Source organism: Coenobita brevimanus, chromosome 14 (assembly GCF_032717465.1).
Source record: "Coenobita brevimanus isolate Jiangsu-jjx chromosome 14, ASM3271746v2, whole genome shotgun sequence".
Taxonomy (NCBI): domain Eukaryota; kingdom Metazoa; phylum Arthropoda; class Malacostraca; order Decapoda; family Coenobitidae; genus Coenobita; species Coenobita brevimanus.
In genome coordinates, this window is record NC_136967.1 from 56,078,034 (window position 1) to 56,094,803 (window position 16,770).

Sequence of the window (16,770 nt, forward strand, 5' to 3'; positions counted from 1 at the left end):
AGCATCATTGTTGCTGCCCACTTAAATGTCCCTCAACTCCTGGTGGATGCAGCAAGGCAACTTCAGCTTGCAGTCCTCTGGGACCATGTTCAGATGCCACAACTGCTATCTCCATATGGAGCTAGCTATAATTTATAAGAGTCATGTGCACTCTCAGCTTGAATACTGCTCACCCTTGTGAAATGGATGCTGTAGTCTCTACAGTGCACAATGGTACCGGCATATCCACCGATAAAAATTTCTTATATACAAAGACCAATACTGGTACCCTGAAATGAATAGGTAATTCCTCCTCCTCCTCCTCATCATCATCATCTGGACCTCCTTTCCCACCCAAGGGCAGAGTGAGGAGTAGCAATGTCTAGACAGAACAAACTTGTTGAATCCAAATAGGCCACACTTCCATTCACTCATCAAGCCCCCGGAATCCTGGCTCTACCGGATACGCCAAAAACATTCACCACATTCTGCAGCTTCACACAAACGTATCCGATTGAATCAAAGATGAAAGGTAAACTCAGTAGAATCCCTGCAGCTGTATGGTATTTCTGTAATGAACAGTGGTGGTAAAAATGACATTAAGTACTATAATATAAGAGTGCTGTACAACAGTCCCCATTATAAGTTAGGGATGTGTTCCAAAATATCACAACACACTGGTAGTGTAAACTGAGAAATGACAGGTATATTCAGTAGAATCCCTGCAGCTTTATGGTATTTCTGTAATGAACAGTGGTGGTAGAAATAACAATAAGCACTAAAAAATAAGTGTGCTGTACAGCAGTCCCCATTACAAGTCAGGGATGTGTTCCAAAATATCACAATATTTTTAATACGACTGGTAGTGTAAAATGAGATAAACTGGCAAATCAGCTTCACTGGTAGGAGTGGAACTTTAGTGGACAATTTTTCAGTTATTTACTGATTAAAAAAAAAAAAAAAAAAAAAAAAAAAAAAAAAAAACTGATAACAAGGACTTACTGTACTGTACTGCATAGTATAGGTAAAATATCTTACACTCCAGTTTGTAAGAATAATATCTTTGTACTTATTCTTAATCTCTTCCTGGATCTGACTGAGAGAATTTCCTTGTGTGACTCCCAGCACTGTTATGAAGACAACCAAGAAGCTTGGAGCAAAGATTCCTTGGTCACATGCCACTTTCTTCAGAACTGGAATGCCTTTACCAGATCCAAAGTTCCTGTCCAACACTCCATACCATCTTGACAAAACTGGAGCCTGTTGATGCATAAAAAAAATACTGTATACACTGTATATTATGCCAGGCAATTTACATTCTTTTAAAAATTCTGTAGGCTATTTGTATTTAATAAAAAATAAATCAAACTGAAAAAAAGACTGCATAGGTTATTGTCATCATGAGGATGCCTTTGAAAAAATCCATCACATAACAATTACTCATATAGTTTATAGTCAATTATAATATGTCACAGCAGAGGGGAAATGAATATGAACAGTTTGCCACAGGGGCATGGGAAGTAACTCTAACTTGTGCAGTGTTTGTGATATGTGCGTGTATAACAGATGTAGCGTATTAAAGATGCAAAACAATGTTGATTTTGTGTGTTTAGTGTATAGGGGAGAACAAGCAGGAGTAGAGAGGTGTGACAGGATTGACCTTGCTAGAAAGTTTCTTGAGTGTGTGGAGTTTTGTTATTTGGGGGACATGATATGTGAGGTGGGGATACAGCTAGCTCAGTGGCTAGGGTAGGAAGTGTATGGAAGAAGTTCGAGAATTGTTGCCTCTCCTGACCTTGAGTGGGGTCTCTCTTTGGGCTATGGGCTTCTTGTATGCAGCTTGTGTTAGGAGTGCAATGGTGTATGGCAGTGAGACATGGGCAGTAAAGAAGGAATATATCCAAAGGCTCAAACATACAGAGATAATTATGATTAGGTGGATGTGTAGTATGTCCTAGAATGATGGGCCTGGGGAGGGGGTGGGGCAGGCTGGGATTGTGAATGAAGAACCGAGAGGAAGGATGGGACTTTAGGTATTAATGTTGCGATGAAAAGAGGTAAACTGAGATGGTTTGGACACGTGGAGAATATGGAGGCTGACAACTGCATGAGAGATGTAAACAGTGAGGTTGGGGTTGCCAGAGGGAGACCAAAAAAGATCTGGGACAAGGTCACAGAGTGTGGCCTCAAGGAGGAAAGACTGAATAAAGAGGCTGCTAGAGATCAAGCTGCATAGACAGCTGCCATCAGGTGATCATGACCGATGCATGTAAGCATGTTGGAACTTTTATAATGAAACAAAATAAAAAGAAACCAACTTCGATCACAAAACACCTGACAGAATCTCTAAACTTTATATACTATTAGTTAGACTACACTCAGAATACTGTGTACAGTACTGGGCCCAGACCTAATTAAACTCCTTGAACACATTGACACAAAATTCAAAATGGTGTTAGGCTGAAGAGGAAATGACGACACACTATGAGGCACTTGTCAGTGTTGGTCTAAAAGGATGCTAATTAAGCACATTTTGACAAAAATATTAATAAAAAATTGAGTTTTAGCATGAAGTGCTTCGATCTTTGCTGTGTCATAGGGAAGGGCATCTATTTCAAGGCCAACACTCTCAAATAGTCGGCTTTCTCTCGGCTTTTGGTGGTGGTGGTGGTGGTGTGGGGGGGGGGGGTGCATGCACGCGATTTTTGGTGATTCACTTGAAAACTATTGATTGTATAAAAAAATCTGAAGACACCATGTGAAAGCTTGTGAAGTTCTGCATACAGACACATGCTTAGCTCTTGCATGGTGAGGGCAAAATATTGTGGTAAGATATGCTTAGCTCTTGCATGGTGCGGTCAAAATATTGTGGTAAGATGTTGGGACGTTATTTTCACTCCGGAAACACGTTATTCTCACTGCATTTTGGTACTTTCACTGTACTTTTACTCATCAGTTTTGTGTGTTTTAATAAGCTTATCATATAGTGTAAACATCAGCAAAAACGATGGTACAGAGTTTATACCAATACTGTATAAGCAATTTCTGGGGGAAAAAAAAAATCTATGAGAATGTTTTCCTTTGTACGTGAGTTGACACTGCCCTCACAGCACTGTCTATGATCATGTCACACAAACTTATAGAAAACTTTTGGCGAGCGAAGGGGTTAAGGACGAAAATAAACTCAATGAAGTGAAGTGAAGGGCTACCAGAATGCTCCCATCACTGTGAATTTTTCCATATGACTAGCAACTAGAGAAACTAATATGTTTTCTCTTCAAAAGCAATGACTTGGAGTATATCTAATTCGAGAAAGTGCAGTGATGGACGACCAAAATGACCCCATCACTGAAACTTTCCATATGACAAGCAACTAGAGAAACTTTTATGTTTTCTCTAAAAAAACAATGATTCAGAGATCTAATTCAGGAAAGTGCCATGAAGGGTTACTAAAATGATCCCATCACCGTGAACTTTTCCAAGATTAGCAACTAGAGAAACTATAATGTTTTCATTTAAAAAGTAATGAGTAAGTGGAGTTCTATTGCAAGCACAGTAAACCCTTGATATTACACCCTTATTCCGAAAGGATTTTGGATCTGATGGACAAATAAGCTGATGACTCTAGCCTTCACCTTTCCATTTGCTTCCTGCAGCATCATCTCAACAGTTACTTCAACAAACAAGGGATAAGGCTATGGCACACCTAATGCCTGACCTGGGGTAAAAGAAATCTTGTTGTTTTTAATGCCACATAAACTCAGTTCTTCCGTCTTTCAACTTGTCAAAGTCTTCCGCAGCAGTATCCTCTAATTTTGAATAATAAAGTAAACTCTCAATTATCCAGCATAATTCACCTAAACCCTATGCTGATTAAAGCAAAATGCCAGATATTGCATAGTACCCATCAGCTCAATATTCAGCATCAAGCCAGATATGGCGTTACTATCTGTCTCGAACCTCAATCCTAAAAACTTTCCCATGATTAAAAGTTGAAAATTAAGCTTAAAATACAATAAAGTAACGATACAATACAGCACTAGCTGGCTACTGTTTACGAGTCGGTTGGTACACCTCAACGCTCTGTCTTCCTTGCACGTTGCCAGTATGTTACCGGTGATCAGGGTGGCCAGGGGATTCCAACCATTCGGTGGGGAGCCGGCTAGCCATTTTAGCTCAGCTTATGGGTTACGGTCTATTACCCTCACATGGACAGCGAGGCCGGTTAGCCACCCAACTGACTTTTTCTTACTTTGTAGGCTGGCTGGCCATTGCCATCCGTCTCCCATACTTACTCATCACACTACCTAAGTATTTAAATGCACTCATATTTTCCATTTCCTCACTATCCAGCCTCACTGTGCATTCAGTGACTTCATTTCTCTTCAAAATCACAACTTCACTCTTCCCTGCAAAGCAACTTCAAATTCTGTTTCTTACACACTTTCCCAAAGCCTTGCAGTTCCCTTTCTTCTTCACTTAACAATATAATATCATCTGAAAACAACAGAACAGGAAGTTTCCAAACACTGCCCTCTCTCATTAGGATCACTAAAACATCCACTGCCCTACCTTGTATCTCTTTTATAACTCAATCCATGCAGACTGTACGACCAAGGAGACATAACACATCCCTTTTTCAACATTCAGATGGAAAAATTCATTCAATTCACCATCCACATGCACAGCAGCCCTAGTCCCCTCACACATACTCTTCACAGCACTCAATAGCTTCACATTTACTGCATATGGTCTTAATATTTTCCACATTCCTTGTCTATCCACTCTGTCATATCCTTTCGCCAAATCCATGGAGGGCTCATACAACTTCTTTCCCTTCTCCAGAAACTTTCCCACTAAACACCTTAGGATGAATATCTGATCTATAAAATCTCTTCCCTTCCTACAACCTCCGTGTTCTTCTCCAACTAATTCCTGTTATTTCCATACTTCAGTCAAGAAGTATCCTACCATATACTTTTCCTATTACACTAAGAAGACAAATGCCACTGATTACCACACACTTCTTTTTTCCCCTCTTCCTTTGTACAGGGGACTACAGTAATTATACTTGACTTCCTATCCTCCAGGGCTCCATTTTCCTCCCAGGCCAATATGCACATCTTCCATATCCATTCTATATTATCTTTCAATGCTTCAGCACTTCACCATACACTCCATCAACTCCTGGGGTTTTCCCCATTTTGACTTTTTCAATGCTTCCACTACTTCCACCCTACTGATCTCTTCCTCCCTTTTCATCTCCCTCCTTCTCCCAGCCATTCCCCAGCCACTTATACTTGCATTACTTTCATCTCTTATGTTTAACAATTCCTTAAAGTACACTCTCCATTGATTCACTTTTTCCCCCTTCTCCATTAGGAATCTGCCATTTTTATCTTTCAATTCCCTACTACCTTCTTTATCACCCTGTCTAACTCTCTTTACCTTCTTTCAGAATATTTTCTTAAATTCCCTCCACTTTACACTCAGATTCCTTCCAAACTCCAGATCCACTCTCTTACTCTCTCTTCCTAATCTTTTCATCTCTCACTTTTTCTCTACATATAACTCTCTATTCCATCTCTCAACTTCCTCCATGCCTCTGGTTCCCATCCATACTTTACACCAGTATGTTTTCTTTTTTGGCATCACAGCTTGTACCACCTCTTCATTCCACCAGGCTGTGCCTTGCACATGCTTTCTTTTTCTCTTCACCCCACACACCACCTTACATGCTGCACAGATTCGTTTCTGTGAACAGCTACCTTGCACACACCTTCAACCTCCCCCATCTGCTCCATATCATATTTACCCAATCACTCCTCCACTTCTCTTTTATATTTTGCTTTTTTTTCCCCACCCTCTTGTAACTTTTCTATCCTCTTTGTTTGGACTGTTTCCTACTGCCCTGCTCTCCTATGTATATATCAATTACATTTATGTACCTTGACTTTCACCACCACCATGTGGTGGTCAGAGAATCCACTTCCCCAACCTTTGTATGCTCTCACATCCCGCACGTCTTCTCATTCTCTCATCCAGACACACATAATCAATCACTGCCTTCTGTTTATTCAGTTCACCACCCACCCTTCTCATAATAATAAATTAATAATAATAATAATAATAATAATAATAAAAATAATGATGAAGATATAAAGGGATTAATCCCCGAGCTAAACCTCATCAGATCATATAGCCTTGCTAGGGTTACAGGAGAGCGCTACCCCTCCCAGCATGGCAACCACCGGGCGGGGTGCGAACTTGCAACCTCATGATTATGATCCCGACACCCTACCACCGAGCTACTGCGCTCCCCTGATGAAGATATAAATATTAATAATAATACAGTAACTAATAATAAATTATTCTGTGGCATCAGAGTAGTGAATGACACAACCACTTCAGTTCCCATCACTACCAAAACTACAATCACCACCACTACCACAACCACCATCAAACTATCAATACTACTATAATCACCAAGAAACTATCATTACTACCATAACCACCATCAAATTATCATTACTACCACTGCTACCATCACTATCACTATCACTATTCATGTCCTGTGCATCTCAATACATACCAAGTGAATCATCCACCCATTTCTATCCTTCATCAGTTTCTTTGCTTCCTCAACTTCCATCTTTTGCTTTTTAACACATCTCTTTACCATATCAAACCAGCTTCTTTTATGCCTTGCAGGTTACCTTCACATGTACCCTTTTCACCATCCTATGCATCATACCTTAGGAGAGGCAAGAGTAATTAGAGAATCACTTTTAAAGATGAAGGTGAAGATAAGTTTCTTACAATATACTGAATTATCAACTAAGGATAGGATCAGGAGAACAGTTTACTTACAATAAAAAAGGTCCCCAGAGAAAAGAATCGAACTGTCCTCTGCCATTCATACTGTTCTGCAGACTTGCGCTCAATAACAAACTGACTTGTAACATCTCCTGCTCCCATCAAAGTACCTGAAAAATAAAATACCAGCACAATTACTGTAACTCTTTGCTAGATCTCTTAAAACAAAAACTGTTTTTTCCATTCTTCAAAAACCCATTTTCTCTTGGGAGATAATGAATGCCCACAGGAAAAGTCTGTTTTAGTTCTTTCAAACATCAGTAAGTTCACTGTGGTGGGACGACCATCTCTCAAACTTCCTGACAGAGGAAAAAAATGGGTGTTTGGTTAAGCAAAAACCAGTTTTTACCCTGCTGGTCAGTTTTTGCAACACTTTGAAAGTCTGCCAGAAATGCAGGTGGGGATATCCCTTCACTCCCAGCACTGGTTTCCCCTATCATGTGAAATATTATAGCCACACCCCTAAATTGGTGTCCGTAGCACCTACATGTGAAAGTGATCAAAACTTCTACTCATGGATAGCTATAAAAGGACTGAAGATGGGCTGGACAGAGAACCCATATTGCACCTTGAACATGCTAATCAGTACAAAAAGAAGTGCCACTGGCCCACCCTGATTAACATAAAAGTAAATAAAAGACTGGTCAAAGTTCATTCACATCGTACTGATGTGGTGTCCAGGGACCTGAGGAGATGGATTACATGCTATCCACCATCTAACTTTATGGTTCACAGTGGCTAAAGCTCAAGTGGAACAGAAGTTAGGTCCATCTGGGGATGACAAGGAAAGTGTGTGACACATCATGTGTTACTTCTCTGTGCCTTGCTAAGAATACATTTTTTTTTTTTTTTTTTTCTGAACATGTTGGTAGTTTGCCTCGCTTTACTCACAAACTCTGTTCCTTAAAAAAAAAAAGGAGGAGGGAGGAGGAGGAGGGAAGTCCTGAAAATGCTACTGAAGCCAGCTTCTCCAGGGCCTTGACATTCATCCCATAGCATTACATAATGTGCACAAACACTGTGAGATGGAAAAACACAGCTCACAAACTGAACTGAGAACAGTGCCAGACTTTGAAGAAGGAAACTGAAGAAAAATTTTATATAGGTATCACTTGTTATTTGTAAAAAAACAAATGAATAAACCTATCTATCTATCTATTGCCAGAAGTCATAATCCTATAAGGGGTGGCCATTTGTCTTCTAGTTGTTTTACAGGGAGGGGCACTATACCTCCACCAACCCACTTGCTGATATGTTGGGAACATGTATGGGTTTGTTATAGGGTTACCATCCAGCACTGTAAATGGTTTCCTGGCTTACAGGAAACCATTAGGCTTGCCATTCAATGTAAAGCCACCTGAAAGGAATGAAGAGTACCATAATAAAAAAAATGACACACAAGTTGGGAAAAATAAGAAGAGATGAGGGTGGTAGACACAGAAAAGGAAATATGAAAGCAAAAGAATTAGGCAGCACTACATCAAGTGAGTGGATGATGGTCACCACAATCTACCATCAAACAAATTCATTCATTCATTCATTCATTGCCAGACGCCATGTATCCCAGACGGGGTGGCCAATGGCTTAGAGTTAATTGTTTTACAGGGAGGGGCACTAATCCTCCACCAACCCCACTTGACACGTAGGGATGCCAACAGCATCTGGTGTTCCCAGGCGGTCACCCATCCAAGTACTAACCAGACCCAATGTTGCTTAAAACAAATACCTGAAAATAAAAACAAAAAATTCCATCCATTGGCAGACGCCATGTATCCCAAACGGGGTGGTCAAGGGCTCAGAGTTAATTGTTTTACAGGGAGGGGCACTAATCCTCCACCAACCCCACTTGAAACAAAAAATGCAAGTGAAAAACTTAGTGAGGCCCCTAAACACAACCAGAACAGTAAGCTACAGTATTTTAATTTTATGCTGCACCCAAACCAGTTCAGATATTTTGCTGAAACCGTTGCACACCAGATCAAAAGGTTGTATATGTTGTAGGTAGAATCTCATTGCTGCAGGTAGTTTCTGAGTTATACAGTATTGAAAAGTGGTTCAATCTGACCTGAATCAAAGCTGGATACTTTGGGAGAATTAGAGGCTTCTGATGTATATATATACTGTACCTTACTTTTTTCCATTTGATTACAGTACAGGGTGTGTATAATATATATATATATATATTACAGATGCTTGTGCAGAAATGCAAGTTTGTTTCAGAGTACACATTAAAAAATGATGCAGCACAACAAACAGAACCATTAAAATAATAATAATAATAAAAATAATAGTAAAAACAGTGATGCAGCATCAGCAGCTGAATACAGTACCGGTACTGCAGTAAGAGATGCTATAAAAAAAAAAAAAAAAAAAAAAAAAAAAAAAAAAAAACTTAGGGAGGTACAGTACAGTATAGTATATTAATTTCATTCAGGAGAAATAGGATACATGGACAATAAAAAATAAGTAAGCCTCATGAAACTTAATACAGTACTAAATTATGGTAGTTTCTTCATTACCTACTGGTAATTTAAGTTTACCAAATTAAATGTCAGTACCTGTATATGAGGGGTTACCTGTAGAAAGGGTCCAACGCGCCGCCTACGTTCAAAACCGTTTTATTGCTTAAAACCACAGTACAACTCTTCCTTTATGCACTGTTAGTGGTTTAAAGCCATTTTCTATACTGGAAGTAAGGGTTATAGTCCGGTGAAAAAAAAACTACGAATGAGCCGTATCAACCGCCACCACCATCAGCCCGGGCAGCCTGCATGTAGGAAGGGTACACTAGCCTATTCCGTCAAGTGAGCGAGACGTGTGGTGGGATGGGTTGAGTAGGAGGTGGTGGGAAGGTTATGTCACTTCCAGAGGGGGGTAAGGCGGGTTATAAAAGTTCATCATCATCATCTTCATCTTCAATAATAATATCTTTATTATTATTAACTATATTACAGTTATTATTATTATTCATTAAACAGAGTGGCTGTCAAAGCATAAAAACAGTAATAATGACTGGACTGACAGTAACATACAGACGGATTATACAGCTTCATCATCATCAGCACTGAAGGTTCCATAACAGCATCTTCATCTTCGATAATAATACCATTATTATCATTATTATTACTAATAATAATATTACTATGTTTTACACCAGTGTTAGCATGGTTATTAACATGTACCACCATTCTTCATCCAATATTGTACCAGAAAATGCACTCAAGGTTCCATTTTAGCATCTTCATTGTCAATAATAATTACCATGATTATTATTATTATTATTATTATTATTATTTACACTATCATTAATATGCATATTAACATGTACCACCATTCTTGAACCAATATTGTGCCAGAAAATGCACTCATAGTTCAGTAATAGCAGAAAAAAACACCGGGATTTAGTTTTCTGATTGCATTATTATCATTAATAATAATAAACAAAAATTTCTAAACTAATAACCACTAAAGCATTGTCATAGTCAAAAAGTAGATATATCAAGCTTCAATTAAAAAAAAAAATGAAGGCACTAGCCCATCAATTAGCTGAGTTATACTCATGTGAATATTGCCGAACTTTGAGTGCATTTTCTGGCAAACTTTACTTGTGGCGTGTTGGACCCTTTCTACGGGTAACGCCTCATAATATATACCGGGTATCGAGATAAGTTATCATTTGCTGTAACTGTTAATAAATCCACAAATATACAGGTATTGCAGTAGCTCAAATGAAGAAAAATATGAACAATTGAAACACTGGTACATATTCATTACCAGTATCATATTTAATCACAGTACTAAATCATGTACTTTACTATGATAATTCAATACCAAATTCGCCACAACTTGGTTACAAAATAATACCAGTTAGTAACCCCATTGGCAGTCTATGGGCAACTGGTGCACACAAGACTCAGTGTTGTCCAATTTCTGTCTGACAAAAGCATGACTTAGGTGATACAGTGTATTCTTCAATCATAATTTTCACTGCCTTTGCAATACACACAAACTGAATTAACACAATAAACTGACCAGTCAAGTTATCCCCAAGCATTAAGTTATCTTCACCCCCAAACTGAGCTCCCTGTTACTCTCAACCCTCTCTCAGTCTCCAGCAATGTTACTAGATCATTTCTGTTCACTGCTCCTGCTGTAATTTAGCTGGTGTCCTGTGTGAAATTTTCCCCAAGTGTACCTGAGGAGACATAAACTCCTTTGAGGCTACTTCAAGAGTTTTCTTCAGGGTTGAGAATTTTTACTCATAAGAAGTATAGTGACTAAGAAGCTAGTCACCTGTGGTACTTCTACCATCCATGAATTGGTAGTACATGTACTGTACATTCTGAAATATTCACCAAGATCTTCATCACCCAGCATCTTCTGTATTTTCATTCACATACCTCTGAACAGTTTCCTTTACCTCTCTCTTAGTTAGAATCCCTTTCAGCTAGCATAATGAGACACACCCATTTCTGATTCACTGTCTCAGTGTATACTACAGTACACTCAAACCTCAATTTAAGGGATTTCGGATTTAAGGGACTCCAAATGGACAGGACCATTCGAAAATGATACGTAATGTCAGAGTTATACACATTAATATGTGTCTTTATACAGTACCTGAAAATAATATTCATAATCATATAAATAAGTGAAACAATCATGGGATTTCATAATACGACTGTCTTTATATGTGGTAAAACAATGGACATTTTTGAGTAAGAAACAAGCTGATTCCCCATTCAGTCCCTTAAATTGAGGTTTGAGTGTACAGTGGGGCACCAATTTTCGCGCCTAACTGGGTCAAAAAATAATGCGCGAAAGTGGAATTAGCGAAAATTGGGGCATTGTCTTTATGGCAAAAAGGCTAATTGGTTCCCGGTTATCCTAAAGTAACATCAGATTTTCATTTTCACTTGCAATACAGTACATCAAATCACTATTGTACATTGCATTGTGAGATACAAACAATAAAAACTGTACAGTACACATTATATGAGGAGAAACATACCACACAGACCAGGTTGAGGTGTTTAATGGATGTCTTGGTCTTGGTCTTGGTGTTGATTGAAGGGCTGGACCCGACGTGTAGTCAGATGTAGCCCTAACGGTGGTTCAGGTGTAGCAGAACTCTTTAATCATAGGCGGCGAAGTTGCCCCGATCTGCGAAGGAAGACACAGACATGGCGTATAACTGAGTGGCGTAGGTGCCGATCTAGGCCCACCCCACCAAGAAGGATGGGGAGGGTGAAGTCCAGGATACCGAGGGTTGCAAGGCGCTCCCTCAGGGCGGTGCGGATGGAGTAGAAGCGTGGGCAATGCAGCAGAAAGTGGGCTACAGTTTCCTCTTGATTCACACACCACTGGCAGTAGGGATCTGGGTGCAGTCGCAGCCGATGCAGATGTGATGCCAGTCCAACATGTCCAATACGCAGGCGGGTGATAGCGACGTCCAGGATCCGGGAGACAGAGCGTACCCAAGGTTGGTCCGATGAGTCGGACGATATAAGCCAGTGCTGTTGTGGGGAGGAGGAGGCGTAGAGATCAGCATTCCATGCCTGACTACACCTCGTGGCTAAGAGGCGACGGTGAGTAATGGCTGGCAAGGGGTAGGGCTCCACATCAGGAAAAGTCAAGGCCATCCGAGCTGCTGCATCCACCACATCATTGCCCCTGATGCCCACATGGGAGGGAATCCATTGCAGACGTACCTTCCAGCCTCCCTGCAGCAGTTGAGCAAGGTCATCCTGGATTTCATAAACCAGATGACGTATGGAGCAGGGTTTAGGAGAAGCGATGAGATGAAGGGCCGCTCTGCAGTCAGTGTAGATGACCACCGGCCGAGGAGAGGAATGAGACATCAAAAAACGCAGGGCGCTCAAGTCTGCGAAGAGTTCAGCAGTGACTACATCATGGGCATCCCTAAGCGCCATGTCTGGCAGATGGAGTAGTCCTCTACGAAGATGGCAGCTGCAGTTGCTGCAGGGGTGGAGGAAGGCGGGAGGCCGTCGGTAAAGATAGCCATGAACCCTAGATAGGTGGAGCCAGCCATCTGCAGGAAAATGCGAGGGGCCAGGTGGCCATCCTGTGATTTACAAAAGGGCTCTGGGAGGTCTACGGACACAGGTGAGGACAGGTCCCTCACGGGGGCACAGGAGATACTGATCGGACAGGGTGGCGAGCTGGTGGAGGAAGTCCCAGAGTGTGGTAGCGTGGAGAGCACGCACCAAGAGGGCCGTCGAGACCTGATGGGCCACAATGGATGAGATGTCGAGACCCCTGCTGTCGTAAAGAGCTCCGGGAGTGGGTGGTCATCGGGCAAGCGCTGGATAGTAAAGTAGCGGCGACAAGTCAACTTCATCCTGGTATGATGGAGGGGAACACCTGCCTCAGCCTGCAGAGACAATGTGGGTGAGGAGCAGAAAGCACCCAGCGCAATCCGGAGAAGCGGTCGTCTGAATAGTGTCCAGCCGTTGTAGTTGTGTAGGAGATGCTGAGCCATATACCGAACAGCCATAGTTGATCTTCCCCAAGATGGCTGATCGATAGTACGCCAACAAAAGGTCCCTGCTTGCCCCCAGCGGGATCCAGCAATACTCTTCATGATGTCAAGTCGTTTTGCACAAGATGACCGTAAGTATTCTATGTGACTGCGCCAAGTGAGGATGGGCCCATCCAACCGGAGACCAAGCAGCACATGCTCCCGAACAACAGGGACTGAGGTTGAGTCCAGAGAAATTGCTGGAGATGATGGCAAACGAGGCGTAGAGTGAAGGGCATCACTGCGCTCTTGTCAGCATTGATGGTAAGGCCCCAGTTCCGGGCCCAAGCCAAAAAGTGGATGCCGCTGACTGCAGAAACTGCTGCGCCTCCACAAAGGAAGGGCTCTGGGACACGATGGTGATGTCATCTGCACACCAGGAGAGTAGCATTACGTATCTGAGGCAGGCTGGACAGCAACACATTGAATAAGAGTGGGCTGAGCACAGACCCTTGCGGAACCCCCCGATGAACAGGATGGGGATCTGACAAGGCCCCACCCACTGACACCACAAAGCTGCGACCAGCAAGGTAATTCGACATCCAAGCCAGGGGTGGGCCCAAGACTCCCAGGCACGACAGGCGGTACAGAATGCCATCGTGTGGGGCTGAATCGAAGGCCCCCTTCAGATCTATAAAGAGGGCAAGCATGTAGAGCCGCTGTCTATAGGGTATCATGTACCATATGTTCCAGTTGACATAGGACATCCAAAGCTCCCTGGCCCGGCCGGAAACCACACTGAACCCTGGAGAGCAGGCCACGGGACTCCAGCCACCAAGAGAACCGACGAGCCACCAGTTTCTCTAACAGCTTCCCCACACAGGACAGAAGAACGATGGGCCGATAAGACGACGTGATGGTGGGGTCCCTGCCTGGCTTTGGGAAAGGCAGCAGCACTGACTCCTTCCATACCTCAGGGAATGTGCCGGTCTGCCAACTGTTGTTGTAAATTGACAGCAAGTGACTGTGTAGGCTGGGCGGCAGATGTAGGAGGAAGTCATTAGCCACCATGTCAGGGCCAACCGCCCTCCTCGGGTGTAGAGAAGCAACGGCATCCCCGGAGTTCAATGGCCGTGAGCAGACAATGGAGGTCACTGGCAGGGGGAGTTGAGACGCCCTGTGGATGGCAGAAATAAACTCGGGAGCTGTAGGTAAAGTCGGTGGAACACCCAGCTGTGACGCAAAGAATGACGCCAAGAGCTCGGCCTTGGAGAGGTCATCCAGGAGATCCGCTCCATCACGACACAAGGGATATGAATATGTTGTCGGGCCACCCTTCATGGCCTTCAAAAACCTCCAGGTGCGGGAGCATGTGGTGGAGAAGGAGAGCTGGAACAAAGAGGACCATGCCTTCTGCTTGGCTACCTTGATGGTGCGCTTACATACTGCATCCAGGCGTCGGTAACGATCCCCAAGGGCCCGTGTGGGGTAACGACTCCAGGCTCGCCAGGCCTGGCGGCGGGCTTGCACAGCCGAGGCACAAGCAGCCGACCACCATGGCACCCCCGATCGGCCTATACTACGGCGGGCTGACTGACCGAACACCCTATGTCCAGCCTGCACCAGCATCTGTGAAAAATCCTCAGCCGAGAGGCCCCAACGACCAGGGAAGCTAGCAGACACTGCCTCCTGGAAGGCCGTCCATCTATCGTCGTGAAGCTGCCAGCGAGGGACGACTCGCTCGTGATATTCTTGGAGACAATGTCGGGTAGTCACAAAAGACGGGAAGATGGTCACTGCCCATGTACGGTCCCACATGGACCATCGGATGATGGAATACTGCGTCACCCAAACCGAGATCCAGTACAGATGCCTGTCCACTGTGAGGAGCAAACCGGGTATGAAGACCTGGAGGCGTAAGAAGGCTAAACCTGTGAGACTCAAGGAGCACCTGGAATAGAGAGGAACCTGTGGTATTGGGGGCTCCAGCCAAGGCGGGGTCCCAGTGGTGGTGATGGGCGTTGAAATCCCCCATGATGAAGGCAGGGGCTGGCAACTGGTCAAAGTAGTGGAGGAGCTCCTCTCTGGACACATCCTGGCAGGGGTTGTAACAAAGGAGGGTTGAAGCCCAACCATCCGTGAGGGCCACCCTGACAGCCAGGACCTCCAATCGTCCCCCAGGATACGAGGTGAGGGCGAGACGCACACTCTGGGTGTCCTCCCGCACTGCCAACAACAGGCCCCCGCCCCTTCCCTGAGGACGGTCACACCTGTATGTCAAAAAAAAACCCAGTTGGAGCCGCAGGTGAGGGTGCAGCCAGGTCTCACATACCCCCACAACACAAGGCTTCGAATCATGTAAGAGTACTTTAAAATCCTGTGACTTCCGAACAAGGGATCTCGCATTCCAAAACATAATGCTGAGATGTTTCAGGCCTGGCATGAATAGGACAAGAGTAGGGACAATACCTTGGGCCAGAGGCGGGAGCAGATGTCAAGGAATGGTAGTCCGTGGCGATAAAGTTGCAGGGCCTCAGAGACAAGATCAAAAAAGCCTTGGCCAGGTCCTGAGGGAGGAGGGCAGTCCGAGGAGGGTGAACAATTGCTGGAGGTGGGGTCAGATACTCGCACTGGATGGGCACGCACTGAAGGGGCTGTAGGTCGATCACACTGTCGTAGACGTGGGTCAGGAGAGCTAGGCAGGGCAGGAACATCCCCGACACCCTCAGCAAGGACCGCATTCGGTCCAGAAGGAGCACTAGGTGGAGGGCGGTGAGGGGCACGGGGATGGAGGCGGCCCGGACGTGAAGGACGGGCCTCATGGATTATAACAGCAGCAGGGGAGGCAGGGTTGGTCGACACCTCCACTGACGATACATCCTGGAGGGAACAGTCATCACTCAAGTCCTCCAGCACAGCGAAGCGGTTGCAGCCAACAACACTGTCTGCAAAACTCACACCCTTCCTCACCTGAGACACCTTGGGAGACGACTTGGGCAATGCTGAAGGGAGACGGACCAAGGGCTGGAGAGCACGCAACCGTCTATTGACCTCCTGGGCTGGCGTCACACCCTGGCGGAGTTCTTCATGGATCTTGAAGGCCTTCTGATATACAGGGCAGAGCTTAGACACCACCCTGTGATCTCCACCACACATGTAGCACCTGGGGCTGCGGTCACAGGGCTGCCCCTCACTGGGTCTGAAAGGGTGGTATCCACTGCACATCGAGCACCTGGTCTTGTTGCGGCAAGTGATCCGCGTGTGTCCATACTGAAGGCAGTTATAGCAACGCAACAAAGCAGGAGTATACATACCTACATTGTAGTAGATGTATCCATACAGCACCTTGGATGGGGAGAGGGCCCCGATACACAAGGCGCACCCACTGGGAAAACCGAGGAGCATCTGGGGCAGGAAAACGTACAGGGATCCTA

At 44.0% G+C, this 16,770-nt stretch overlaps 1 protein-coding gene across 2 annotated transcripts in view; it reads right to left on the reverse strand.

Annotated features, from left to right (window-relative positions):
* Nucleotides 1-16,770, reverse strand: part of LOC145417515 (mitochondrial inner membrane protein Mpv17-like) — a 28,548-nt gene that overhangs the window by 6,930 nt on the left and 4,848 nt on the right. The window contains exons 2-3 of one of the 2 annotated variants that reach the window (XM_080286223.1): nt 6,850-6,965; nt 1,018-1,239 (exon numbers count right to left, since the gene is read on the reverse strand). In XM_080286223.1, coding sequence (XP_080142349.1) covers nt 1,018-1,239; nt 6,850-6,965 — 338 coding nt within the window. The remainder of the gene's footprint in view (nt 1-1,017; nt 1,240-6,849; nt 6,966-16,770) is intronic. The other variant, XM_080286227.1, reaches the window with a different exon arrangement.